We start from the raw sequence: 27,981 nt of genomic DNA, 5'->3' as shown, positions 1-27,981 counted from the left end.
CAACCAATTGGATATCACGAAAAAGGGGTAAACAAGATCACATTTTTTAATGTAATTGAAGGTTTTTCTGTTACCACCATGTTCAGCTGATTGCACTTTTAAGACGCTCCCTTGGCAGCAGCCACATAGTATTCTCCCCTTGAAACCAACTGAAAGTCACTTTTTGAAAACAGAATGGGAAAAAAGGCACAAAAAAGGCTGTACCTTGCTCTCTATCGTCATCTGTTTTTAGATATATCACGATAATCATGATAGGACCTTCCGTCGAAGAGGTATTGAGGAGCAAACCAATAGCCTATCCAAACTGAAAACAAATGTACTGCGGCATGCAACCGACGCAGGCGCTGCATTCCCCATTGCACCCCCTAGGTGGAGCACGTCGCCATAACCGCACTCTTGCCCCTGCCCCGTCTGTAAAGTCCTTTGTATGAATCACAAGTGAACAGGCAATCCTACCATGCCCCATTCGCTTGCAGATGACGGTAGCCGCTGGATAGAAACAACTACTGTCGCTGCAAATGCATCTGTCAGAAAGAGAAAGACGCGCAATAACTCCTTCAACAATAGAGTGATAGCTTACATATTTTGAAAGTTACAACATTTTAACTGCGTTTACCCGTTTACCAAGTCCGTCGTTCATAGTGCGTTGATAATATAAGTTTTTCTTTCTCCTGAAAAACCGCGAACGCATGTGAGAGCATAATAGTTTGCCATTTTCAGATTCAAACCCTACACTCTTTCCGACTTCGTCCATCAGTCTTTAAAGAGCCTTCAACTTTTGAGGAATCGAAAGTAGAAGCCTGAGTGGAAAAGCTTGTGTGGAGATTGATGTTTTACTGAAATGGACGTGAGAGTATATCCACCTCCACCACAGTCTTTATCAGCAACAGATTCTTCCCGATTGGGACCCTTGCAGTATCCCGATTCCCCGTACTGCAATAAGGTGAGTCGCATCTGGACAAGGTTATAGAAACCTAGGTTATTGGTTTCATTGTTCACAATGTTATGGAGATGCGTAAAAACGCTGTTCAGAAAGTGAACACTGTTTATAGCCGTTACGCATTGCCCTGAAATAAAATGACTTTCTGTCCATTCATTTCAAAGCAGTGATAACAGGAACAAACACTCATGCTCAAAATGTATAGTTATTTAATGTCATATGTTATATAAAAAAATGATTGCTTGTTTATCCTTTGTCAGTACGTATAAACTGGTGATGAACGCAGCGCATCACTGTCAGTGAAGTTGCTTTCAAAGTGCTCAACTTAGTTTTTTATCTCAGTTGATGACAACATGGGCTGATGTTTCTATGTGATTGCATCACTTACAGGGTTTAGGATATAATAACCATTACAAAAATGCCTTATGTTCAATGCAATCCTATACCTCTGGTTATATGAAGTAGTTGTGCCTCTATTACGCACTGTAACTGAACCCTTGTCTTGTTTATACACATCATCTCACTATAATAAAACCATTGTTATTTACAGTCTGCTTTCAAACACACAGTTTAAATTGACTTTCACGTTAAGATTGTCAGAAGAAGGCCTGTCCTGCATAATAATACTAATCTGTGTGTGTGTGTGTGTGTGTGTGTGTGTGTGTGTGTGTGTGTGTGTGTGTGTGTGTGTGTGTGTGTGTTAGACCGTGCTTGAATGTATATGCGCTTGTGTATTTGCGCCTGAGTGTGTGTGTGTGTGTGTGTGTGTGTGCGTGCGTGCGTGCGTGCGAAAGAGAGAGAGAGAGCGAAAGAGAGAGAGAGAGCGAAAGAGAGAGAGAGACGTATGGGGGTAGGGATGTTGAAGGGAGGGTGGGAGGGTTAGAGCAGAGTGGGGGTTGTACTATGCCTTTTGATTCACTGCTCTGTCTTTTTTATATAAGATCTCATAAGTATCTGCAATGAAAATGTAAGAGAGGGAGATAGAGAGAGAGATGGAGGAAGTCCTATAGATATAATCCGAAATATTGAATTGTACTGGTTGAGAAAGTCCATGTAGTGTAAACACTATCCAAGATTTTCCATTTTAGCATTCAGAGTAATGAGATGGGGGGTAGGGAGGTTCATAGAGGTAGAGAGAGAGAAAGAGATGGACTGGCAGAAAAGGAGAGAAAAGAGAAGTGTGCTATATCCAGAGAGGGAGAGAGAGAACGAGAGAGGAAAGTGAGAGAATCAGAGGGAATGAGAGAGAGGGTGTGGTAGAGAGAGGGAGAGAGTGAGGGTGCAGAGCAAGATAAATACAGACAGAGGGAATGAAAGAGAGTGAGATATAAATCTGTGTGGTAGAGAGAGAGAGAGAGAGAGAGAGAGAGAGGGGGTGAAAGAGAGATGTGATTGTGAGAGGGGAGTGAGGTATGTCCAGTGCAAACAGACAGAGATGGCCTGTGTGCTGCTGTTTGAGGTATCTGTATGTGTGAATACCCAGAGATGGAGGCAGTCCTATACTGACTGCACTGTTATCGGCAACAATTCATCTAATACTTCAAATATTTCTGTCCGGGGATCACTGTTGTGACTGCTGCTATGTCTAAGCAGAGGTTTTATTCACCTCTAGTTTAATTCAGAATCATGGTTTGATTCAGGCCCATTTCTCTTGACAGTAGATTGGCTGTTTGATTAGCTATTCTGTTCGACTCCCTCGTCTAAAACGTTATTCATGAACATCAGTTCACGATCACTTGCCATTTAGTTGATGCAAAGTAATTGAGGAAAGAGAGAGTGGTCCATAATTTGATGTCTTGTTATGATTATGTTACTGTAATGTAATAACATCATCAAATCGTAGTTGCTATGGGAGATGGGGTTGTTTGTTCTTATTTTCTAGAATTGCAGAAAGACTGAATGACACTTCAGAGCTTTTATTGATGGCTGGGTAACTTTTGTTTTTGTGACAGTTTTCATTGATTCCGAGATGGTTGAAGAAATGTGGCTTCATGTAACACTCTACAACGTGCCCTGGGTGCAGCCATTTTGCTTCCTGGTTCTCATCTAAGATGATAAATCTGATATGTCAGTTCTGCATTCTTGTCATGGACTTTACTCAGTTGTACTGACACTGTGGTGTCTTTGTCTGTCTGTGTGTTTGTGTCCGTGTGTGTGTCATCGTTCTGTATGAGTGTGAGTGTTTGTATCATTGCTCTGTGTGTGTGCGTGTGTGTCATTTCTCTACGTGTGTGTCTGTGCGTTTGTCTTAGCCTCAGGCATTTTAAATTAAGTCCAAATTACTGAGCTCTTTGGTGGTCCTGGAACTCTGAGGGGCTCTGGGAAGTCGACCCCGACATTAATACTCTGTCCTTTGTGTTTACTAACCAAGCACACACAGCGCCACAGACCTGGGTTCAAATACTCTTTGATATCTTTGAGCGTTTGCTCTAGCTTGCTTGGAGTGCCAGATGGGCAATGTTTACAGTTGTGGGACTATTCTATTGGTCCATTAAGCCAGGCAAGTTCAGTCGAGCACAGATAAAGTATTTGACATGATTTCAAATTGTATTTGAACCCAGGTCTGCACAGCACAGGCCTAGAACAGGCAGGGAGCACAGCAGCACAGCAGTTAGGCTCATTGTCAGCCTCATCCACAGAGAGCTGGCTCACGTTTTGAATATTATCTGCATCTATATTTACATTTCTGGTCCATTTATGGCATTGACATTTCTCATCCTACCTACAGAGAGAATGTTGAGCTCCTAGTAGCTGTCAAGCATAGTAATCTTTGTAAGGCAACTTACTGATTGATGTAGGACAACAGTTCCAGACCTCCTTGTTTAACTTGCAATGAAAAAGTATTTCTACTTGTTTAGTTTTTTTGCATATTTTTGACAATGATCCACAACACACAATCAAGTCTACATGAAAATGGTTAAAAAGCAACACATTTGAAGTTTTAGAATGGCCTAGTCAAAGTCCAGACCTAATCCCAATTGAAATGTTGTGTCAGGACTTGAAACAAGCAGTTCATGCTTGAAAACCCACAAATGTCCCTGAGTTAAAGCAGTTCTGCATTCCCCCACAGCGATGTGAGAGACTGATCAACAACTACAGGAAGCATTTGGTTGCAGTCATTGCAGCTAAAGGTGGCACAACAACCAGTTATTGAGTGTAATGGGGCAATTACTTTTTCACACGGGGGAACTGAGTGTTGCATAACTTTGTTAATTAAATAAATAAAATAAGTATCCATTTTTTTGTTATTTGTAAACTCAGGTATGTAACATTATGTTTTGGTTGAAGATCTTCAGTAACAAAAATATCAGAAAGGGGACAAATTCTCTTTCACGGCACTGTACATCGCTGTGGCAGCAGTAGTCTCTGATTCAATTAAGTTATACTACAGTAACATTCCAGGTTTTTTCCTGACTCAAAAAAGGGCTTAGGTGGTGCCTCAGTTTCCTATGCAGGAGAAACCTTACATTCCATTTACACTTACCTGGAGGCACTGCCTAAGATGTGTGTACTGCACTGTTCTAAATGTGTTGAGAGGAAGATGAATGTAAACCCGACTACATATCCAGATATCAATCTGGTTTGTTCTTTTCACTACTTCAAAGCAATGCTGTAAATCTGCCAATCACAGAATCCAGATCCCAACTAAGATATATTTACTGTACAACATGGATACATTCACAAGATAACCCTGTCGTCTTTTGTGAACAGTAAATTGCTGTATGAATGTTACTTTGTGATTCATAAGCATGTTATAAAGCTTCAGAAGCCTGTTATAAACCTTTTTAAGGCTTCATAAGCTGTGACATTACACTGAGGAATATCTACCTGGTTATGGCTAGAGTCAACAGCTTATGTCAACAACAAACTCAGGTGTGTGGATCAACATACTATCGACAGATTCTAATCCACACATTGTGGAAATGTGCCTTTGTCTTTAGGCAATGACATTGACAGAGATTGGAAACATCAACAACATTTCATACGTCAGAATGCTTGACTACTAACTCCAACTGTAGATGGAGCCCAGTTAGTCTTCTTTATGTTGTTTGCCATAGTCATCAGTTTGTAAACTCCTATGGTTGGGTCAATCCTCAAACAGACCTTTGGTTGTAAAGCTGGAAGGGATTGAATGATCTTCACCAACGCGTAAACTAAAAACTCTGCCCAGGGATGCACAGTGGTTTTAAAGGAGGCATTGTAGGCACACATGTAAAGTAAGACAGCAGTTGTCTTTGAGGGAATCCTCAGTCCTAGGGCCAGATTCATAAAGCATATCAGGGTAGAAGTGCTGATCTAGGATCAGTGTTGCAGTTTAGATCATAATGAATAAGATTATATGGACAGGGTGAACCTGATCCTAGATCAGCACTCTTACTTTGAGACGCCTCATGAACACGGGTCATGGAGTAGCCTATCCCTCTCGGTTGATACATTCTCCTTCCAGAGAGACATCAGGGACTGTAACATACTCTGTTTCACGGAATCATGGCTCTCTCCGGATACACTGTCCCCGTCCATACAGCAAGCTGGGTTCTCAGTACATCGCGCAGACAGGAATAAAGAACTCTCCAGGAAGAAGAAAGGCAGGGGTGTATGTTTCATGATTAACTACTCATGGTGTGATTGTGATAACGTACAGCAACTCAAGTTCTTTTATTCACCCGACCTAGAATATCTCACAATCAAATGCCGACCATATTACCTCCCAAGATAATTCTCTTCGGTTATATTCACAGCCGTGTATATTCCTCCTCAAGCCGATACACTCAAGGAGCTACACTGGACTTTGTGCAAACTGGAAACCACATATCCTGAGGCCGCATTTATTGCAGCTGGGGATTTTAACAAAGCAAATTTGAGGAAAACGCTACCGAAGTTCTATCAACACATTGACTGTAGTACTCACACTGCTAAAACGCTTGATCACTGCTACTCCCCCCTCCGGGATGCCTACAAGGCTCTCCCCCGCCCTCCCTCAGGGCAAATCAGTTCACGACTCCATTTTGCTCCTCCCTTCCTGTAGGTAGAAACTCAAACAGGAAGTACCCGTGCTAAGGTCTATGCAACACTGGTCTGACCAATCGGAATCCATGCTTCAAGATTGTTTTGATGTATACACGGACACGGTGACTGAGTTCATCAGGAAATGCATAAGCGATGTTGTTCCCACTGTGACTATTAAAACCTACCCGAACCAGAAACCGTGGCTAGACGGCAGCATTCGCAAAAAAATGAAAGAGCGAACCCCCGTATTTAACCATGGCAAGGTGACTGGGAATATGGTCAATACAAACAGTGTAGTTATCAAACAGAAATAACGTCAGTAAAGAGACAAAGTGGAGTTGCAATTCAACGCCTCAGACACGAGACGAGGCAGGGTCTACAGACTATCACGGATTACAAAGGGAAAACCAGCCACGTCGCGGACCACAACGTCTTGCTTCAGGACAAGCTAAACACCTTCTTCGCCTGCTCCCAAGGACTGTGGGCTCCCTTTCTCCGTGACCGACGTGAGTAAGACATTTAAGCATGTTAACCCTCACAAGGCTGCCGGCCCAGACGGGATCCCTAGCCGTGTCCTCAGAGCATGTGCAGACCAGCTGGCTGGAGTGTTTACGGACATAATAAATCTTTCCCTATCCCAGTCTGCTGTCCCCACTTGCTTCAAGATGTCCACCATTGTTCCTGTAACCAAGATAGCAAAGGTAACTGACCTCAATGACTATCGCCCCATAGCACTCACTTACGTCATCATGAAGTGCTTTGAGAGGCTAGTTAAGGATCATATCACCTCCACCTTACCTGACTCCCTAGACCCACTTCAGTTTGCATACCACCCCAACAGATCCACAGACGATGCAATCGCCATCACACTGCACACGACCCTATCCCATTTGAACAAAGATGAATACCTATGTAAGAATTCTGTTCATTGACTATAGCTCAGCCTTCAAAATAGTACCCTCCAATCTCATCATTAAGCTTGGGGCCCTGGGTCTAAACCCCGGCCTGTGCAACTGGGTCCTGGACTTCCTGACGGGCCGCCCCCAGGTGGTGAAGGTAGGAAACAACACCTCCACTTCACTGATCCACAAGGGTGCGTACTCAGCCCCCTCCTGTACTGCCTGTTCACCCATGACTGTGTGGCCACGCACACCTCCAACTCAATCATCAAGTTTGCAGACGACACAACAGTAGTAGACAGCCTACAGGGAGGAGGTGATGGCCCAGCCAGAGTGGTGCCAGGAAAATAACCTCTCCCTCAACATCAACAAAACAAAGGAGCTGATCCTGGACTTCAGGAAACAGCAGAGGGAGCACGCCCCTATCCACATCGACAAGACAGCAGTGGAGGTGGAATGCTTCAAGTTCCTCGGCGTACACATCACTGACAATCTGAAATGGTCCACCCACACAGATAGTGTGGTGAAGAAGGCGCAAAAGTGCCTCTTCAACCTCAGGAGGCTGATGAAATTAGGCTTGGACCCTAAGACTCTCTGAAAGTTTTACAGATGCACAATTGAGAGCATCCTGTCGGGCTGTATCACCGCCTGGTACGGCAACCTCACCACTGCAACCGCAGGGCTCTCCAGAGGGTGGTGCGGTCTGCCCAATGCATCACCGGGTGCACACTGCCTGCCCTCCAGGACACCTACAGCACCCGATGTCACGGGAAGGCCAAAAAGATCATCAAGGACATCAACTACCCGAGCCATGGCCTGTTCACCTCGCTACCATTCAGAAGGCGAGGTCAGGACAGGTGTATCAAAGCTGGGACCGAGAGACTGAAAAACAGCTTCTATCTCAAGGCCATCAGACTGTTAAATAGCCGTCACTAGCCGGCTACCACCCGGTTACTCAACCCTCCACCTTAGAGGCTGCTGCCCCGTGTACATAGACATTGAATCACTGGCCACTTTAATAATGGAACACTCGTCACTTTAATAATGTTAACATACTGCTTTACTCATCTCAGATGCACAGTTGAAGTCGGAAGTTTACATACACTTAGGTTGGAGTCACTAAAACTCGTTTTTCAACCACTCCACAAATTTCTTGCTAACAAACTATAGTTTTAGCAAGTCGGTTAGGACATCTATTTTGTGCATGACACAAGTCATTTTTCCAACAATTGTTTACAGACAGATTATTTTACTTATAATTCACTGTATCACAATTCCAGTGGGTCAGAAGTTTACATACACTAAGTTGACTGTGCCTTTAAACAGCTTGGAAAAATCCAGAAAATTATGTCATGGCTTTAGAAGCTTCTGATAGGCTAATTGACATCATTTGAGTCAATTGGAGGTGTACCTGTGGATGTATTTCAAGGCCTACCTTCAAACTCAGTGCCTCCTTGCTTGACATCATGGGAAAATCAAAGAAATCAGCCAAGACCTCAGAAAAATTATTGTAGACATCCACAAGTCTGATTCATCCTTGGGAGCAATTTCCAAATGCCTGAAGGTACCACATTCATCTGTACAAACAATAGTACGCAAGTATAAACACCATGGGACCACGGAGCCGTCATACCGCTCAGGAAGGACACACGTTCTGTCTCCTAGAGATGAACATACTTTGGTGTGAAAAGTGCAAATCAATCCCAGAACAACAGCAAAGGACCTTGTGAAGATGCTGGAGGAAACAGGCACAAAAGTATCTGTATCCACAGTAAAACGAGTCCTACATCGACATAACCTGAACGGCCGCTCAGCAAGGAAGAAGCCACTGCTCCAAAACCGCCATAAAAAAGCCAGGCTACGGTTTGCAACTGCACATGGGGACAAAGATCGTACTTTTTGGAGAATTGTTTCTCTGGTCTGATGAAACAAAAATAGAACTGTTTGGCCATAATGACCATCGTTATGTTTGGAGGAAAAAGGGGGAGGCTTGCAAGCACAAGAACACCATCCCAACCGTGAAGCACGGGGGTGGCAGAATCATGTTGTGGGGGTGCTTTGCTGCAGGAGGGACTAGTGCACTTCACAAAATAGGTGGCATCATGAGAAAGGAAAATGATGTGGATACATTGAAGCAACATCTCAAGACATCAGTCAGGAAGTTAAAGCTTGGTCGCAAATGGGTCTTCCAAATAGACAATGACCCCAAGCATACTTCAAAAGTTGTGGCAAAATGGCTTAAGGACAACAAAGTCCAGGTATTGGAGTGGCCATCACAAAGCCCTGACCTCAATCCCATAGAAAATATGTGGGCAGAACTGAAAAAGCGTGTGCGAGCAAGGAGGCCTACAAACCTGACTCAGTTACACCAGCTCTGTCAGGAGGAATGGGCCAAATTTCACCCAACTTTTTGTGGGAAGCTTGTGGATGGCTACCTGAAACGTTTGACCCAAGTTAAACAATATAAAGGCAATGCTACCAAATACTAATTGAGTGTATGTAAACTTTTGACCCACTGGGAATGTGATGAAAGAAATAAAAGCTGAAATAAATCATTCTCTACTATTATTCTGACATTTCACATTCTTAAAATAAAGTGGTGATCCTAACTGACCTAAAACAGGGAATTTTTACTAGGATTAAATGTCAGGAATTGAAAAACTGAGTTTAAATGTATTTGGCTAAGGTGTATGTAAACTTCAGACTTCAACTGTATATACTTTATTCTATTCTACTGTATTCTAGTCAATGCCACTCCGACATTGCTCGTCCTGATATTGATACATTTCTTAATTCCATTCTTTTACTTTAGATTTATGTGTTGTTAGATACTACTACTCTGTTGGAGCTAGGAATAAAATACATTTGTATACACCCACAATAACATCTGCTAAATATATGTATGTGACCAATTTGATTTGATTTGATATGTGCAGGGTTTATGCAAGTAACATGTGTTGTATGTTAAAGTCTTTAGTCACACCCTCTCAATCAAACCTGGGTTGTATTGCTCCACATACGTAATCAACATGCATGTTGTGTTGGTTGCTAAGCACTGTAAGTGTAAGTGCAATGCTCTCACTTAACCTACATTGGGTGCTATGCATACTATTCACACTTAAGTAATGGTACAGAATCCACACATGACAAATAGCCCACTATGGCTGCTCCTTCTGCTTAGATGCTTTTCCTGTCTACTAACGTCATGAGTAATGCTTGATATCAGGTCAACTCTGACACATTATTACTTCACGTTACTTTCCTGAATGTAGTATGCTTCGAAAGTGTTTATTTATGTATTACCATCATTCAATCCATAGGATATACTAGAATAGAAAATATAATGAGCCTGGTTACACAAGTCTTGTGCCTGGTTATATAGTATTATATAGTCTTCTTCTCTCTCGCAATTCAATTTCAGTTTAAGGGCTTTATTGGCATTGGAAACATATGTTTACATTGCCAAAGCAAGTGAAATAGATAATAAACAAAAGTCAAATAAACAATCAGAAATTAACATTAAACATTACTCTCACAAGTTTCAAAAGATTAGAGACATTTCTCTCTCTCTCTCTGTCTCTCTCTGTCTTTCTGTCTCTTTGTGTGTTTGTCTCTCTCTAAGTCTGTCTGTCTCTCTATCTCATTGTGTATTTGTTTCTCTGTCTGTCTGTCTGTCTGTCTGTCTGTCTGTCTGTCTGTCTGTCTGTCTGTCTGTCTGTCTGTCTGTCTGTCTGTCTGTCTGTCTGTCTGTCTGTCTGTCTGTCTGTCTGTCTGTCTGTCTGTCTGTCTGTCTGTCTGTCTGTCTCTCTCTCTGTCTGTCTGTCTGTCTGTCTCTCTGTCTGTCTGTCTGTCTGTCTGTCTGTCTGTCTGTCTGTCTCTATCTCTCTCTTTCACTCTTTTTCAACAAGCTACCACAGAGCAGAGCGCGAGGCTCACTATGCTGAGGGCTTCCTAAAAAGCCGGGCCTAATTGCGTCTGAATTCGTGCTTGCTGGTAACAATAGCAGGGACGCTGTGTGTCCCTGTGCTGCGGCCAGCGGTCCACGGTTCACTGGGCGCTGTCGGAAGGCAGGGCCCTCTGATTGACAGTTTCAGCCCAACAGCAATGAAGGATTTAATTGCGCATCATGTGTGCCTATCGACAGATAGAGAAACTCAGAGGGCTAGCTATGATGGTACTGTGGTGCTACTGTAAGCACAAACACACACACACACACACACACACACACACACACACACACACACACACACACACACACACACACACACACAGGTTGCTATCAGAAGTTGATCTGATTCTGAGTAGTCATTAAGATTAAAAAGGACATGATTCATATCAGAGGTTATTGCGTTGTTTATCCATATCCGTTTTTGGCTTGACGTATTGCTGAGTTTTTCCACTAAGCATTACAATAGGAAGACAGCCTGTTTCTGATTGTTGTTTGATGATTGACTCATGGAACAACATGCCATAGAATGGAACTGAGCTGAATCATCACCTGATGATGTCATACCAGGTTAGATGCGGATTTGGGATGTTATGAATTTCTCATGTTTTGAAGCTAGAATCCTTAGTTGCTACATCCATTTTTGATTCTTGAAGAATATTACATATGAATGCCTCATCAGTGGTTACATTTCTCCAGGCTCATTCTTCAGCTTTTTACTAAAAGAGAGGCGGTGTGACTGCCGTAGCACTCACTTCTGTCATCATGAAGTGGTTTGAGAGGCTAGTTAAGGATCATATCATATCACCTCCACCTTACCTGACATCCGCGACCCACTTCAATTTGCCTAACGCCCAATAGATCTACAGACGATGCTATCGCCATCGCACTGCACACTTCCCTATCCCATCTGGACAAGAGGAATACCTATGTTAGAATGCTGTTCATTGACTATAGTTCAGCCTTCAACACCATTGTACCCTCCAAACTCATCATTAAGCTTGGTGCCCTGGGTCCGCCCTGTGCAACTGGCTCCTGGACTTCCTGACGGGCCGCCCCCAGGTGGTGAAGGTAGGAAACAACACCTCCACATCGCTGATCCTCAGCACTAGGGCCCCACAAGGGTGCGTGCTCAGCCCCCTCCTGTACTCCCTGTTCACCCATGACTGTGTGGCCACGCACGCCTCCAACTCAATCATCAAGTTTGCAGACGACACAACAGTAGTAGGCCTAATTACCAGCAATGACGAGACAACCTGCAGGGAGGAGGTGAGGGCCCTGGGGGAGTGGTGCCAGGAAAATAACCTCTGCCTCAACGTCAACAAAATGAAGGAGCTGATCGTGGACTTCAGGAAACAGCAGAGGGAGCACACCCCTATCAACATCAACAGGACTACAGTGAAGAAGGTGGAAAGCTTCAAGTTCCTCTGTGTACACATCACTGACAATCTGAAATGGTCCACCCACACAGACAGTGTGGTGAAGAAGGCACAACAGCGCCTCTTCAACCTCAGGAAGCTGAAGATATTAGGCTTGGCCTCTAACTATTTCAGATGCACAATGGAGTGCATCCTGTCAGGCTGTATCACCACCAGGTACGGTAACTGCGCCGCCCGCAACCGCAGGGCTCTCCAGACGGTAGGGAGGTCTGCACAACGCATCACTGGGGACACACTGTCTGCCCTCCAGGACACCTACAGCACCCGATGTCACAGGAAGGCCAAAAAGATCGTCAAGGACATCAACCACCCAAAGCCACAGCCTGTTCACCCAACTATCATCCAGAAGGCGAGGTCAGTACAGGTGTATCAAAGCTGGGAACAAGAGACTGAAAAACAGCTTCTATCTCAAGGCCATCAGACTGTTAAATAGCCATCACTAGCCGGCTACCACCCGGTTACTCAACCCTGCACCTTAGAGGCTGCTGCCCATAGACATTGAATCACTGGCCACTTTAATAATGGAACACTCGTCACTTTAATAATGTTTACATACTGCTTTACTCATCTCATATGTACAGTTGAAGTCGGAAGTTTACATACACCTTAGCCAAATACATTTAAACTCAGTTTTTCACAATTCCTGACAATTAATCCTTGTAAATATTCCCCATCTTAGGTCAATTAGGATCACCACTTAATTTTAAGAATGTGAAATGTCAGAATAATAGTAGAGAGAATGATTTATTTCAGATTTTATTTCTTTCATCACATTCCCAGTGGGTCAGAAGTTTACATGCACTCAATTAGTATTTGGTAGCATTGCCTTTAAATTGTTTAACTTGGGTGCCACGAACGTTGTCAGGGAAATGACCGGACCAAGGTGCAACGTTGTAAGCGTACATTTCTCTTTATTTTAAATGTCGCCGACAAAAACAAGAAACAACAAAAACGAATGTGAAGCTGACTAGGGCTATACAGGCCACTAACACAGACAACTACCCACAACTAAGGTGGCAAAACAGGCTGCCTAAGTATGATTCCCAATCAGAGACAACGATAGACAGCTGTCCCTGATTGAGAACCATACCCGGCCAAAACATAGAAACAGAAAACATAGAAATAAAGAAACTAGACATTGGGTCAAACGTTTCGGGTAGCCATCCACAAGCTTCCCACAATAAGTTGGGTGAATTTTGGCCCATTCCTCCTGACAGAGCTGGTGTAACTGAGTCAGGTTTGTAGGCCTCCTTGCTCGCACACGCTTTTTCAGTTCTGCCCACATATTTTCTATGGGATTGAGGTCAGGGCTTTGTGATGGCCACTCCAATACCTGGACTTTGTTGTCCTTGAGCCATTTTGCCACAACTTTTGAAGTATGCTTGGGGTCATTGTCCATTTGGAAGAACCATTTGCGACCAAGCTTTAACTTCCTGACTGATGTCTTGAGATGTTGCTTCAATATATCCACATAATTTTCCCTCCTCATGATGCCACCTGTTTTGTGAAGTGCACTAGTCCCTCCTGCAGCAAAGCACCCCTACAACATGATGCTGCCACCCCCGTGCTTCACGGTTGGGATGGTGTTCTTGTGCTTGCAAGCCTCCCCCTTTTTCCTCCAAACATAACGATGGTCATTATGGCCAAACAGTTCTATTTTTGTTTCATCAGACCAGAGGACATTTCTCCAAAAAGTACGATCTTTGTCCCCATGTGCAGTTGCAAACCGTAGCCTGGCTTTTTTATGGCGGTTTTGGAGCAGTGGCTTCTTCCTTGCTGAGCGGCCTTTCAGGTTATGCCGATATAGAACTCATTTTACTGTGGATATAGATACTTTTGTACCTGTTTGCTCCAGCATCTTCACAACGTCCTTTGCTGTTGTTCTGGGAATGATTTGCACTTTTCGCACCAAAGTACGTTCATCTCTAGGAGACAGAACGTGTCTCCTTTCTGAGCGGTATGACGGTTGCATGGTCCCATGGTGTTTATACTTGCGTACTATTGTTTGTACAGATGAACGTACCTTCAGGCGTTTGGAAGTTGCTCCCAAGGATGAACCAGACTTGTGGAGGTCTACAATAATTTTTCTGAGGTCTTGGCTGATTTCTTTTGATTTTCCCATGATGTCAAGCAAAGAGGCACTGAGTTTGAAGATAGACCTTGAAATACATCCACAGGTACACAAATTGACTCAAATGATGTCAATTAGCCTATCAGAAGCTTCTAAAGTCATGACGTAATTTTCTGGATTTTTCCAAGCTGTTTAAAGGCACAGTCAACTTAGTGTATGTAAAATTCTGACCCAATGGAATTGTGATACAGTGAATTATAAGTGAAATATTATGTCTGTAAACAATTGTTGGAAAAATGACTTGTGTCATGCATTAAAGTAGATAGTAGATTGTTTTTTTAATAAGAAATTTGTGGAGTGGTTGAAAAACGAGTTTTAATGACTCCAACCTAAGTGTATGTAAACTTCCGACTTCAGCTGTATATACTGTATTCTATTCTACTGTATTTTTTGTCAATGCCTTTTTTTGTCAATGCCATTTTGATTTGATTTGCTTTGTTATTGTTTCAATTAAGGATTCTAGCTTTAAGTACTACAAATGAAACTGGAACTGACTTTTTTAATGGTCAAAGGAATTTCCTTTTGGCTGAGGTAACTGTAGAATAGTTTTTTACTGTGTCTGTGATCTTGAGCACGTTAGCAGAGATAGAGTTAGATCGTTCTGGTCAATGAGTGTCAGAACATTTGGAAAATGACAGTGAATGGATGATATGGCACAGTGTGGCATTCATAAATTCAGCATCCCTGCATTGAAAAGTCAGCCGTCAAAATCACCTGTGTGTGTTTACCATCTTTGTGACTATGTTAAATATGTCAACAATGATTCTAATATCGTTTTGTCAACCATTCAGGTGTCAGATCTTCATTTGATCCAGTCTCCTACAGCAGGAAAATAAACCTGCAGCAAAGGAAAGTGTGAATTATAATTATGGACATTTTTCTAGCGGTTGATACATTTTTCGTAAGGGCAAATCAAGTCTGGAAATTACAAACTTTAGAAGACTTTTTAAACCTACAAATAAAATATAAGTTCTCCTGCAACAGGGTGATCAGATTCAGATCTTACATCTATCTGTATGACGCTAACACAAAGACAACTTCCAACTTCTGTAAGATGTGATACAAAACACACAGCCTCAATCCTATATAATTAGCTACTTCTCCCTGGCATTGTGGTGGATGTAGTGTTGCATAGACAAAGCCAAAGGATCAGCTAATTAAGTCGCTGAACATAATGATCATAAAATCTGGACGTCTGTTGGTTCCAGTTTGGCGCGGTTATCCGTGTTTCACCCTGTCCGTATCGCACACTTAGAATCTCTGGCACTGAATGGTGATTGGGATCCGTCCGACAAAGGCGGACGCACCCGCACACGCGCGGGAACGCAAACGCACAATCATGCATGCACACACACACACACACACACAGAGCGATGACACACACTCACACACACACTTCCCTGGCTTGAGTGTGCCCAAAGACATGAAAGAGTGATTAGGCTCCTGGTTTGAGAATACAGTCCAAACAGATGGGGCGTGAATAACGGATCCAGAATAGCCTAATTGTTTGGTTTAATCTCCAAGCAAAACATATTGCCATCATTTTCACATGAAGATAATTCTTCCCTCTGTTTTCTTAGTGTTTGGATTAAGTGACTTTTTGTGGTGACTGGAGCTTTTGGAGAGATTTTAAGAATGGCTTTATTATAGTATTAACATGATTGACTACAATGGTGAACATTACTGACTACTATGGTTAACATGATTGACTACTATGGTTAACATTACTGACTACAATGGTGAACATTACTGACTACTATGCTTAACATGATTGACTACTATGGTTAACATTACTGACTGCTATGGTTAACATTACTGACTACTATGGTTAACATTACTGACTACTATGGTTAACATTACTGACTACTATGGTTAACATTACTGACTACTATGGTTAACATTACTGACTGCTATGGTTAACATTACTGACTACTATGGTTAACATTACTGACTACTATGGTTAACATTACTGACTACTATGGTTAACATTACTGACTACTATGGTGAACATTACTGACTACTATGGTTAACATGATTGACTACTATGGTTAACATTACTGACTGCTATGGTTAACATTACTGATTACTATGGTTAACATTACTGACTACAATGGTGAACATTACTGACTACTATGGTTAACATGATTGACTACTATGGTTAACATTACTGACTGCTATGGTTAACATTACTGACTGCTATGGTTAACATTACTGACTACTATGGTTAACATTACTGACTACTATGGTTAACATTACTGACTACTATGGTTAACATTACTGACTACTATGGTTAACATTACTGACTACTATGGTTAACATTACTGACTACTATGGTTAACATTATTGACTACTATGGTTAACATTACTGACTACTATGGTTAACATTACTGACTACTATGGTTAACATGATTGACTACTATGGTTAACATTACTGACTACTATGGTTAACATTATTGACTACTATGATTAACATTATTGACTACTATGGTTAACATTACTGACTACTATGGTTAACATTACTGACTACTATGGTTAACATTACTGACTACTATGGTTAACATTATTGACTACTATGGTTAACATTATTGACTACTATGGTTAACATTACTGACTACATTCATGTGTTGTGTGTTTAGACTGTCTTTGCCATAACCATGATTTATATATTGTATTTCTTCTTAGACATTGTCTTAGCTGGTGTTTCTGTCAAATTACTACCTTTGTATGTGTTCTTTGTGTGTGTGTGTGTGTCTGCTGTGTGTGTGTATATATGTTGTGTGCGTTTGTGTGTGTGTTCGTGCATGCACCTGCCAATCGTTATCATACTATAGTACTATCTACTACTCTCATACTGTATATTATGCTCTCTGTCATATAGTCCTATAGCAACGACACCCAGATACAGTACATCTACAGGCTGTGCTCTTTCCATGACAGACTGACCAGGTGAATCCAGGTGAAAGCTATGATCCCTTTTTGATGTAACTTGTTAAATCCACTTCAATCAGTGTAGTTAAAGAGGAGGAGACAGGTTAAAGAAGGATTTGTAATCCTTGAGATAATTGAGACATGGATTGTGTATGTGTGTCATTCAGAGGGTGATTGGGCAAGACAAAAGATTTAAGTGCCTTTGAAAGGGGTATGGTAGTAGGTGCCAGGCACACCCGTTTGTGTCAAGAACTGCAACACTGCTGGATTTTTCACGCTGAACAGTTTCCCGTGTGTATCAAGAAAGGTCCACCACTCAAAGGACATCCAGCCAACTTGACACAACTGTGGCAAGCATTGAAGTCAACATGGATCTCCCAACATGGGCCAGTCCATGCCCCGACTAGTTGAGGCTAGGGGGGGAGATTGCAACTCAATATTAGGAAGGTGTTCTTAATGTTTTGTACGCTCAGTGTATTGACTACTGTTACAGAGTATACTACAGAGCAGAGCCGTTCTCTTTGCAATTCTAAAGACATAGAGATAAAGATATAGCAGTCCTTTATACTGTACATACTACATTTTATCTGCCATTGCTACATAAATTTTTTGAATTTTATATTAATGTTGTTTACCCATTGATTTTTCGAGAATATAACTTATGAAAACCTCATGAACTTAGTTTAACTGTCGTACCTGTTCAGAACCCCAAATATACGCTTTTTTACCTCCATTGTTTGTAAACAAACACTGTAAAGCCTCAAAACATGGCTGAAACTATACATTTGATCTCATGGATGGTCAGTACTTGCATCTATGTCTATGACTTTGAGAGATGTTATATTTCCACCTGTGCCAACCCTCAGTCGTTGACCAAATTCAGTGGCTGGGTGACCGCTTTGTTATTGTTTGAACTCCAGATCTTTATTGAATGATCTACCCATACTTACACATTATATAGGTCAGAAGATGAGTTGGGCCTCTATCCATATATCTGTTTCCCTATCCTCCTTCATTCTGAACAGTTATCCTTATATCTGTTTCCCTATCCTCCTTCATTCTGAACAGTTATCCATGTATCTGTTTCCCTATCCTCCTTCATTCTGAACAGTTATCCTTATATCTGTTTCCCTATCCTCCTTCATTCTGAACAGTTATCCATATATCTGTTTCCCAATCCTCCTTCATTCTGAACAGTTATCCTTATATCTGTTTCCCTATCCTCATTCATTCTGAACAGTTATCCTTATATCTGTTTCCCTATCCTCCTTCATTCTGAACAGTTATCCATATATCTGTTTCCCTATCCTCCTTCATTCTGAACAGTTATCCTTATATCTGTTTCCCTATCCTCCTTCATTCTGAAAAGTTATCCATATATCTGTTTCCCTATCCTCCTTCATTCTGAACAGTTATCCATATATCTGTTTCCCTATCCTCCTTCATTCTGAACAGTTACCCTTATATCTGTTTCCCTATCCTCCTTCATTCTGAACAGTTACCCTTATATCTGTTTCCCTATCCTCCTTCATTCTGAACAGTTATCCATATATCTGTTTCCCTATCCTCCTTCATTCTGAACAGTTATCCATATATCTGTTTCCCTATCCTCCTTCATTCTGAACAGTTATCCTTATATCTGTTTCCCTATCCTCATTCATTCTGAACAGTTACCCTTATATCTGTTTCCCTATCCTCCTTCATTCTGAACAGTTACCCTTATATCTGTTTCCCTATCCTCCTTCATTCTGAACAGTTACCCTTCTATCTGTTTCCCTATCCTCCTTCATTCTGAACAGTTATCCATATATCTGTTTCCCTATCCTCCTTCATTCTGAACAGTTACCCTTATATCTGTTTCCCTATCCTCATTCATTCTGAACAGTTATCCATATATCTGTTTCCCTATCCTCATTCATTCTGAACAGTTACCCTTATATCTGTTTCCCTATCCTCATTCATTCTGAACAGTTATCCTTATATCTGTTTCCCTATCCTCCTTCATTCTGAACAGTTATCCTTATATCTGTTTCCCTATCCTCCTTCATTCTGAACAGTTACCCTTATATCTGTTTCCCTATCCTCATTCATTCTGAACAGTTACCCTTATATCTGTTTCCCTATCCTCATTCATTCTGAACAGTTATCCTTATATCTGTTTCCCTATCCTCCTTCATTCTGAACAGTTACCCTTATATCTGTTTCCCTATCCTCATTCATTCTGAACAGTTGTAATTCTCTGAAGTGTGCTGTCGTTCTGTGTTTTTAGTCTACTATATACAGTATGTGGCCTTTGAACAGCTGTATTTGAACTTAACATCGAGCCAGAATAGCAGTCGTTGAGAGAGTAATTGCATGTTTGACTTTGAGGGAAACTGCAGTAATTCAGAGCTCATGGTGGAGTTCACTGCTCCGAAGCGTCAGGCACCCATGCGCTTTAATTTCAAAAGCCAGAAGATCAGTCAATAGGTTTTTTCTTGATATATTGGTACATATTTCTGAATTTACTACAGTACTGCCTACTGTGGCACCACTGTATAACTGGTTGTTTCCGTATTATATACAATAGTTACCTGATAACAACGTATGGTAGTCCTTTTACTGGGTTGCCATGTTGTTCTCTATGCATTATGTAAACGGCATCATCAATATCAATTTACAGCCATAATCAAATAAGCAAGGATTTATATGCTGTGACTATGCAATATAGAAAAGGATAGGATTTGATAATAATGTGTGCTATAATAATAATATAATATATAATGATGTTCTATATTATCATGAGAAGAACTAGAAAGGAGATGAAGATAAGAGGAAACAGAGAGAGAGGACTAACATATAGGGCATTTCACTAGGAAACCAGCTGAGAGTCATATCCAATTTAGTTTTGCATTAGTCAGAGGCTCTCAGTGGTTTAGTATGGAGGGCGAGAGCCGGGCCTGAAAAAGGCTTCCTAACCAGGCTGCTTTAAAAAGGAACCTTGTGGCTTAACCTACACAAGATAATCTTCCATAAGAAAGATGCTTATCCATGCATAAGTATAGGGCTCTTGCTCACTGTTTATGAAATAGCTTTTACTTTTTATATGGGACTGCTTTTAGGGTTTTTGGACATTTTAAATGTAGCTAAATGTTGAGGGAAATTATATTTTGGGGTTTAAAGAGAATCACATTTTCTGGTGAAATTTTCCCTGCCTGACCTGAAATGACATGTACCCACCCATGTCTGTGGCCTGCCCATATCTACTCTTTAGGTTATAACGAGTGCCTGGAGTTTTTCCTGAAAAGACATCTATCTACACTGACTATACTAGACATTAGGAACACCTAATATTGAGTTGCACCCCCATTTGCCCTCAGAACAGCCTCAGTTCGTCAGGGCATGGACACGTTCCATAGGGATGCTGGCCCATGTTGACTCCAATGCTTCCCACAGTTGTCAAGTTGGCTGGATGTCTTTTGGGTGGTGGACCATTCTTGATACACACGGGAAACTGTTGAACGTGAAAAACCCAGCAGTGTGTCCGTTCTTGACACAAACCAGTGCGGCTGGCACATAATACTATACCCCATTCAAAGGCACTTAAATATTTTGTCTTGCCCATTCAACCCCTGAATGGCACACATACACAATCCATGTCTCAAGGCTTAAAAATCCTTCTTTAAACAGTCTCCTCCATTTCATCTACATTGATTGAAGTGGATTTAACAGGTGACATCAATAAGGGATCATAGCTTTCACCTGGATTCACCTGGTTAGTCTATGTCATGAAAAGAGCAGGTGTTCTTAATGTTTTGTATACTCAGTGTATATGGCTGTGGTCAGGGAAAACTCCTGGCCCTATGGTCTCTGGGCTATCTGATGATAACATCTGCCTTTCATCCTTATAACACTGTCCATCCCATTTCCATAGTAACAACAAGGCCTGTACCCTGCTCATGTCAGTTCTGTTCCACACTGACACACATCGGTCTGAAGTTGCAGTTCGGCACTGACCTAGTATCAGCTCACCTTCCCCAAATCCTTAAAGCAGTGTCTCGGAACAAGAGGGGCTATTTCTCCCTACTCCCACAAAAACATTTTTTTTTAAAGGAACTCAGTCCAGCTTTAAACGTACTCTTAAAAGTTGTAGTAGTAGAATGCACAAGGTGGAATTTCGATATTTGGTAGCGCATCATCAGTTACTATTGTCATGTTAGTCATTGCATACCTTAGAGAACTATTTATAACTTGTCAGACATGTCCAGATCAACTAGCCCATGTCATCATCAGTTACTATTGTCATGTTAGTCATTGCATACCTTAGAGAACTATTTATAACTTGTCAGACATGTCCAGATCAACTAGCCCATGTCATCATCAGTTACTATTGTCATGTTAGTCATTGCATACCTTAGAGAACTATTTATAACTTGTCAGACATGTCCAGATCAACTAGCCCATGTCATCATCAGTTCCTATTGTCATGTTAGTCATTGCATACCTTAGAGAACTATTTATAACTTGTCAGACATGTCCAGATCAACTAGCCCATGTCATCATCAGTTCCTATTGTCATGTTAGTCATTGCATACCTTAGAGAACTATTTATAACTTGTCAGACATGTCCAGATCAACTAGCCCATGTCATCATCAGTTCCTATTGTCATGTTAGTCATTGCATACCTTAGAGAACTATTTATAACTTGTCAGACATGTCCAGATCAACTAGCCCATGTCATCATCAGTTACTATTGTCATGTTAGTCATTGCATACCTTAGAGAACTATTTATAACTTGTCAGACATGTCCAGATCAACTAGCCCATGTCATCATCAGTTACTATTGTCATGTTAGTCATTGCATACCTTAGAGAACTATTTATAACTTGTCAGACATGTCCAGATCAACTAGCCCATGTCATCATCAGTTACTATTGTCATGTTAGTCATTGCATACCTTAGAGAACTATTTATAACTTGTCAGACATGTCCAGATCAACTAGCCCATGTCATCATCAGTTACTATTGTCATGTTAGTCATTGCATACCTTAGAGAACTATTTATAACTTGTCAGACATGTCCAGATCTGTAAAGGCTTTCTTCCAGGGGTGAAGGAGAGGACCAAAATGCAGCGCGGTTAGTGTTCAACATGTTTAATTGAACATAAACGGTGAAACACTTACAACAATACAAAAACAACAAATGTGAAAGTCGAGACAGTCCTATCTGGTGCAGAACACAAACACAGAGACAGGAAACAAACACCCACAAAATCCCAACACAAAACAAGCCTCCTATATATGAGTCTCAATCAGAGACAACGACTACCATCTGCCTCTGATTGAGAACCCACACTAGGCTGACATAGAAACAGACAAACTAGACACACAACATATAATTCCCACCCAGCTCACGTCCTGACCAACTAAACACATACAAAACAAGAGAAAACAGGTCAGGAACGTGACAGAACCCCCCCCTCAAGGTGCGAACTCCGGGCGCACCCCTAAAAACTCAAGGGGAGGGTCTGGGTGGGCATCTGTCCGCGGTGGCGGCTCCGGCGGTGGACGAGGGCACCACTCCACCATTGTCTTTGTCCACCTCCTTAGCGTCCCTTGAGTGGCGACCCTCGCCCCCGACCATGGTCCAGGAACCTTCACCAACTCCCCTCTACAATAGAGGAGACAACTCAGGACAGAGAGGTAGTTCAGGACAAAGAGGTAGCTCAGGACAGAGAGGTAGCTCAGGACAGAGAGGTAGCTCAGGACAGAGGGACAACTCCGGACTAGTGGCAGCTCCGGACTGGAAGGCAGCTCATGACTGGAAGGCAGCTCATGACTGGAGGGCAGCTCATGACTGGAGGGCAGCTCATGACTGGAGGGCAGCTCATGACTGGAGGGCAGCTCATGACTGAAGGGCAGCTCATGACTGAAGGGCAGCTCATGACTGAAGGGCAGCTCATGACTGAAGGGCAGCTCATGACTGAAGGGCAGCTCATGACTGAAGGGCAGCTCATGACTGAAGGGCAGCTCATGACTGTAGGGCAGCTCATGACTGTAGGGCAGCTCTGGCAGCTCCTGACTGGCTGGCGTCTCTGGCAGCTCCTGACTGGCTGGCGTCTCTGGCAGCTCCTGACTGGCTGGCGTCTCTGGCAGCTCCTGACTGGCTGGCATCTCTGGCAGCTCCTGACTGGCTGGCGTCTCTGGCAGCTCCTGACTGACGGGCGGCTCCTGACTGACGGACGGCTCTAATGGCTCGGGACAGACGGGCGGCTCTAATGGCTCGTGGCAGACGGATGACTCAGATGGCGCTGGGCAGACGGATGGCTCAGACGGCGCTGGGCAGACGGATGGCTCAGACGGCGCTGGGCAGACGGATGGCTCAGACGGCGCTGGGCAGACGTATGGCTCAGATGGCGCTGGGGAGACGGATGGCTCCGATGGCGCTGGGCAGACGGACGGCTCAGACGGCGCTGGGCAGACGGACAGTTCAGACGGCGTTGGGCAGACGGGCAGTTCAGGCGCCGCTGGGCAGACGGGCAGTTCAGGCACCGCTGGGCAGACGGCAGACTCTGGCCGGCTGAGACGCACTATAGGCCTGATGCGTGGTGCCGGAACTGGAGGTACCGGGCTGAGGGCACGCACCTCAGGGCGAGTGCGGGGAGGAGGAACAGGGCTCTGGCGATGCACTGGAAGCCTGGTGCGTGGTGTAGGCACTGGTGGTACTGGGCTGGGGCGGGAAGGTGGCGCCGGATATACCGGACCGTGAAGGAGGACACGCGCTCTTGAGCACCGAGCCTCTCCAACCTTACCAGGTTGAATGGTCCCCGTAGCCCTGCCAGTGCGGCGAGGTGGAACAACCCGCACTGGGCTATGCAGGCGAACCGGGGACACCACCTGTAAGGCTGGTGCCATGTACGCCGGCCCGAGGAGACGTACTGGAGGCCAGATACGTTGGGCCGGCTTCATGACATCCAGCTCGATGCCCAACCTAGCCCTCCCAGTGTGGCAAGGTGGAATAGCCCGCACTGGGCTAAGCACGCGTACTGGGGACACCGTGCGCTTTACCGCATAACACGGTGTCTGACCAGTACGACGCCCTCTCACTCCACGGTAAGCCCGGGGAGTTGGCTCAGGTATCCAACCTGGCTTCGCCACACTCCCCTTTAGCCCCCCCCCAAGAAATTTTTGGGTGAGCCTCTCGGGCTTCCAGCCTCTCTTACGTGCTGCCTCCTCAATCCACCGCTCCTGGGCTGTGGCTGCCTCCTTCTCCTCCCGAGAGCAGCGATTCTCTCCCACCTTTGCCCAGGGTCCTTTTCCGTTTATGATTTCCTCCCATGACCATTCCTCCTGGTACCGCTGCTGCTGTTGCTGCTGCCCGTTGCCACGCTGCTTGGTCCGGGTTTGGTGGGTGTTTCTGTAAAGGCTTTCTTCCAGGGGTGAAGGAGAGGACCAAAATGCAGCGCGGTTAGTGTTCAACATGTTTAATTGAACATAAACGGTGAAACACTTACAACAATACAAAAACAACAAATGTGAAAGTCGAGACAGTCCTATCTGGTGCAGAACACAAACACAGAGACAGGAAATAAACACCCACAAAATCCCAACACAAAACAAGCCTCCTATATATGAGTCTCAATCAGAGACAACGACTACCATCTGCCTCTGATTGAGAACCCACACTAGGCTGACATAGAAACAGACAAACTAGACACACAACATAGAATTCCCACCCAGCTCACGTCCTGACCAACTAAACACATACAAAACAAGAGAAAACAGGTCAGGAACGTGACAAGATCAACTAGCCCATGTCATCATCAGTTACTATTGTCATGTTAGTCATTGCATACCTTAGAGAACTATTTATAACTTGTCAGACATGTCCAGATCAACTAGCCCATGTCATCATCAGTTCCTATTGTCATGTTAGTCATTGCATACCTTAGAGAACTATTTATAACTTGTCAGACATGTCCAGATCAACTAGCCCATGTCATCATCAGTTCCTATTGTCATGTTAGTCATTGCATACCTTAGAGAACTATTTATAACTTGTCAGACATGTCCAGATCAACTAGCCCATGTCATCATCAGTTCCTATTGTCATGTTAGTCATTGCATACCTTAGAGAACTATTTATAACTTGTCAGACATGTCCAGATCAACTAGCCCATGTCATCATCAGTTACTATTGTCATGTTAGTCATTGCATACCTTAGAGAACTATTTATAACTTGTCAGACATGTCCAGATCAACTAGCCCATGTCATCATCAGTTACTATTGTCATGTTAGTCATTGCATACCTTAGAGAACTATTTATAACTTGTCAGACATGTCCAGATCAACTAGCCCATGTCATCATCAGTTCCTATTGTCATGTTAGTCATTGCATACCTTAGAGAACTATTTATAACTTGTCAGACATGTCCAGATCAACTAGCCCATGTCATCATCAGTTCCTATTGTCATGTTAGTCATTGCATACCTTAGAGAACTATTTATAACTTGTCAGACATGTCCAGATCAACTAGCCCATGTCATCATCAGTTCCTATTGTCATGTTAGTCATTGCATACCTTAGAGAACTATTTATAACTTGTCAGACATGTCCAGATCAACTAGCCCATGTCATCATCAGTTCCTATTGTCATGTTAGTCATTGCATACCTTAGAGAACTATTTATAACTTGTCAGACATGTCCAGATCAACTAGCCCATGTCATCATCAGTTCCTATTGTCATGTTAGTCATTGCATACCTTAGAGAACTATTTATAACTTGTCAGACATGTCCAGATCAACTAGCCCATGTCATCATCAGTTACTATTGTCATGTTAGTCATTGCATACCTTAGAGAACTATTTATAACTTGTCAGACATGTCCAGATCAACTAGCCCATGTCATCATCAGTTCCTATTGTCATGTTAGTCATTGCATACCTTAGAGAACTATTTATAACTTGTCAGACATGTCCAGATCAACTAGCCCATGTCATCATCAGTTCCTATTGTCATGTTAGTCATTGCATACCTTAGAGAACTATTTATAACTTGTCAGACATGTCCAGATCAACTAGCCCATGTCATCATCAGTTCCTATTGTCATGTTAGTCATTGCATACCTTAGAGAACTATTTATAACTTGTCAGACATGTCCAGATCAACTAGCCCATGTCATCATCAGTTCCTATTGTCATGTTAGTCATTGCATACCTTAGAGAACTATTTATAACTTGTCAGACATGTCCAGATCAACTAGCCCATGTCATCATCAGTTACTATTGTCATGTTAGTCATTGCATACCTTAGAGAACTATTTATAACTTGTCAGACATGTCCAGATCAACTAGCCCATGTCATCATCAGTTACTATTGTCATGTTAGTCATTGCATACCTTAGAGAACTATTTATAACTTGTCAGACATGTCCAGATCAACTAGCCCATGTCATCATCAGTTACTATTGTCATGTTAGTCATTGCATACCTTAGAGAACTATTTATAACTTGTCAGACATGTCCAGATCAACTAGCCCATGTCATCATCAGTTACTATTGTCATGTTAGTCATTGCATACCTTAGAGAACTATTTATAACTTGTCAGACATGTCCAGATCAACTAGCCCATGTCATCATCAGTTACTATTGTCATGTTAGTCATTGCATACCTTAGAGAACTATTTATAACTTGTCAGACATGTCCAGATCAACTAGCCCATGTCAGCTAACATTTTTTAATGTAGGTTTTTTAGCCCCTTAGATTTGTTGTAATTTTTTTGTCACTCAAATAACACATGAATACACATTAGACATGGCAAAATGTATAGAATTGCAGGAAAATAAGCTTTAAACGTGCTGAATTCTCTCCACCAACGAGGGGTGTGAACAGTTTGTGTCATGAACTTGTGCCCATAGAAATAGACGTTGTGAGTGTGCAAAGGGGGGGGGGCCCAGAGTGAAAAACTTTTGGAACCCCTGCAGTAGTCTACTGTACAGTAGCCATGGTAACGGGGACTATGGCTGTAGCGTGGGTAATGGGTTCTGTCCTGTACTCTGTTCTGTATAAACAGCAGGCGCCATGGAGGCAGGGTGACATGACAGATATATTACCTCTTTGTGTAAACCAGCAACAGCTGCACTATTGTAATTAAACACAGGTTAAAAAGAGAGAACCCCGTACAAACAAAGGAGTCTGGTTACTATACTGTAGTGGCAGATCCTGAGGTGTAGGGAGAGATTAGGTCTATTGAAGCTCACGAGTGAATTGATAGGATGTAGTTTCCCAAATAAGACACTGAGCACAAGTCAGTTTTGCATTATTCAGTCCCTCCAGCATTCCATGATACCACATATTTTTCTAAATCAACAATTCTCTGCATATTGCACGGGGACTTGCAAATTTTATCAATCACCGCACTATTTCTGCATAAAACTGTCAAATAATAGCATTATCATATAAAACTGACCCATCACAGTACAAAAAGAGGGCTCTGTATTTCAACCAATCACCGCACATTTACTGCATAATATGGTTCAATCAAGCCACACGTCAGCAAACCTTTTACCTCGTCAGTGCATTTTTGCAACAAATTGGACAGAATCATCGCAAATTGCCATGCAAAATGTCAGAATTTCCAGGGCAAAATGCTTGATTTGCAAATATTACAAAAATTACTGATTAGTGCACGAGTAAGATAAAGCT

At 42.7% G+C, this 27,981-nt stretch overlaps 1 protein-coding gene across 1 annotated transcript in view; it reads left to right on the top strand.

Annotated features, from left to right (window-relative positions):
• Nucleotides 1-482: 482 nt before the first annotated feature.
• Nucleotides 483-27,981, top strand: part of LOC120020553 (thymocyte selection-associated high mobility group box protein TOX-like) — an 89,354-nt gene continuing 61,855 nt past the window's right edge. Inside the window, exon 1 of the mRNA XM_038964261.1 lies at nucleotides 483-943. Coding sequence (XP_038820189.1) covers nucleotides 842-943 — 102 coding nt within the window. The 5' untranslated portion in view covers nucleotides 483-841. The remainder of the gene's footprint in view (nucleotides 944-27,981) is intronic.

The sequence above is a fragment of the Salvelinus namaycush genome, chromosome 25 (genome assembly GCF_016432855.1).
Source record: "Salvelinus namaycush isolate Seneca chromosome 25, SaNama_1.0, whole genome shotgun sequence".
Lineage (NCBI taxonomy): Eukaryota > Metazoa > Chordata > Actinopteri > Salmoniformes > Salmonidae > Salvelinus > Salvelinus namaycush.
The sequence above is the reverse complement of the archived record's forward strand: the minus strand, read 5'-3'. Positions and strand labels throughout refer to the sequence as shown.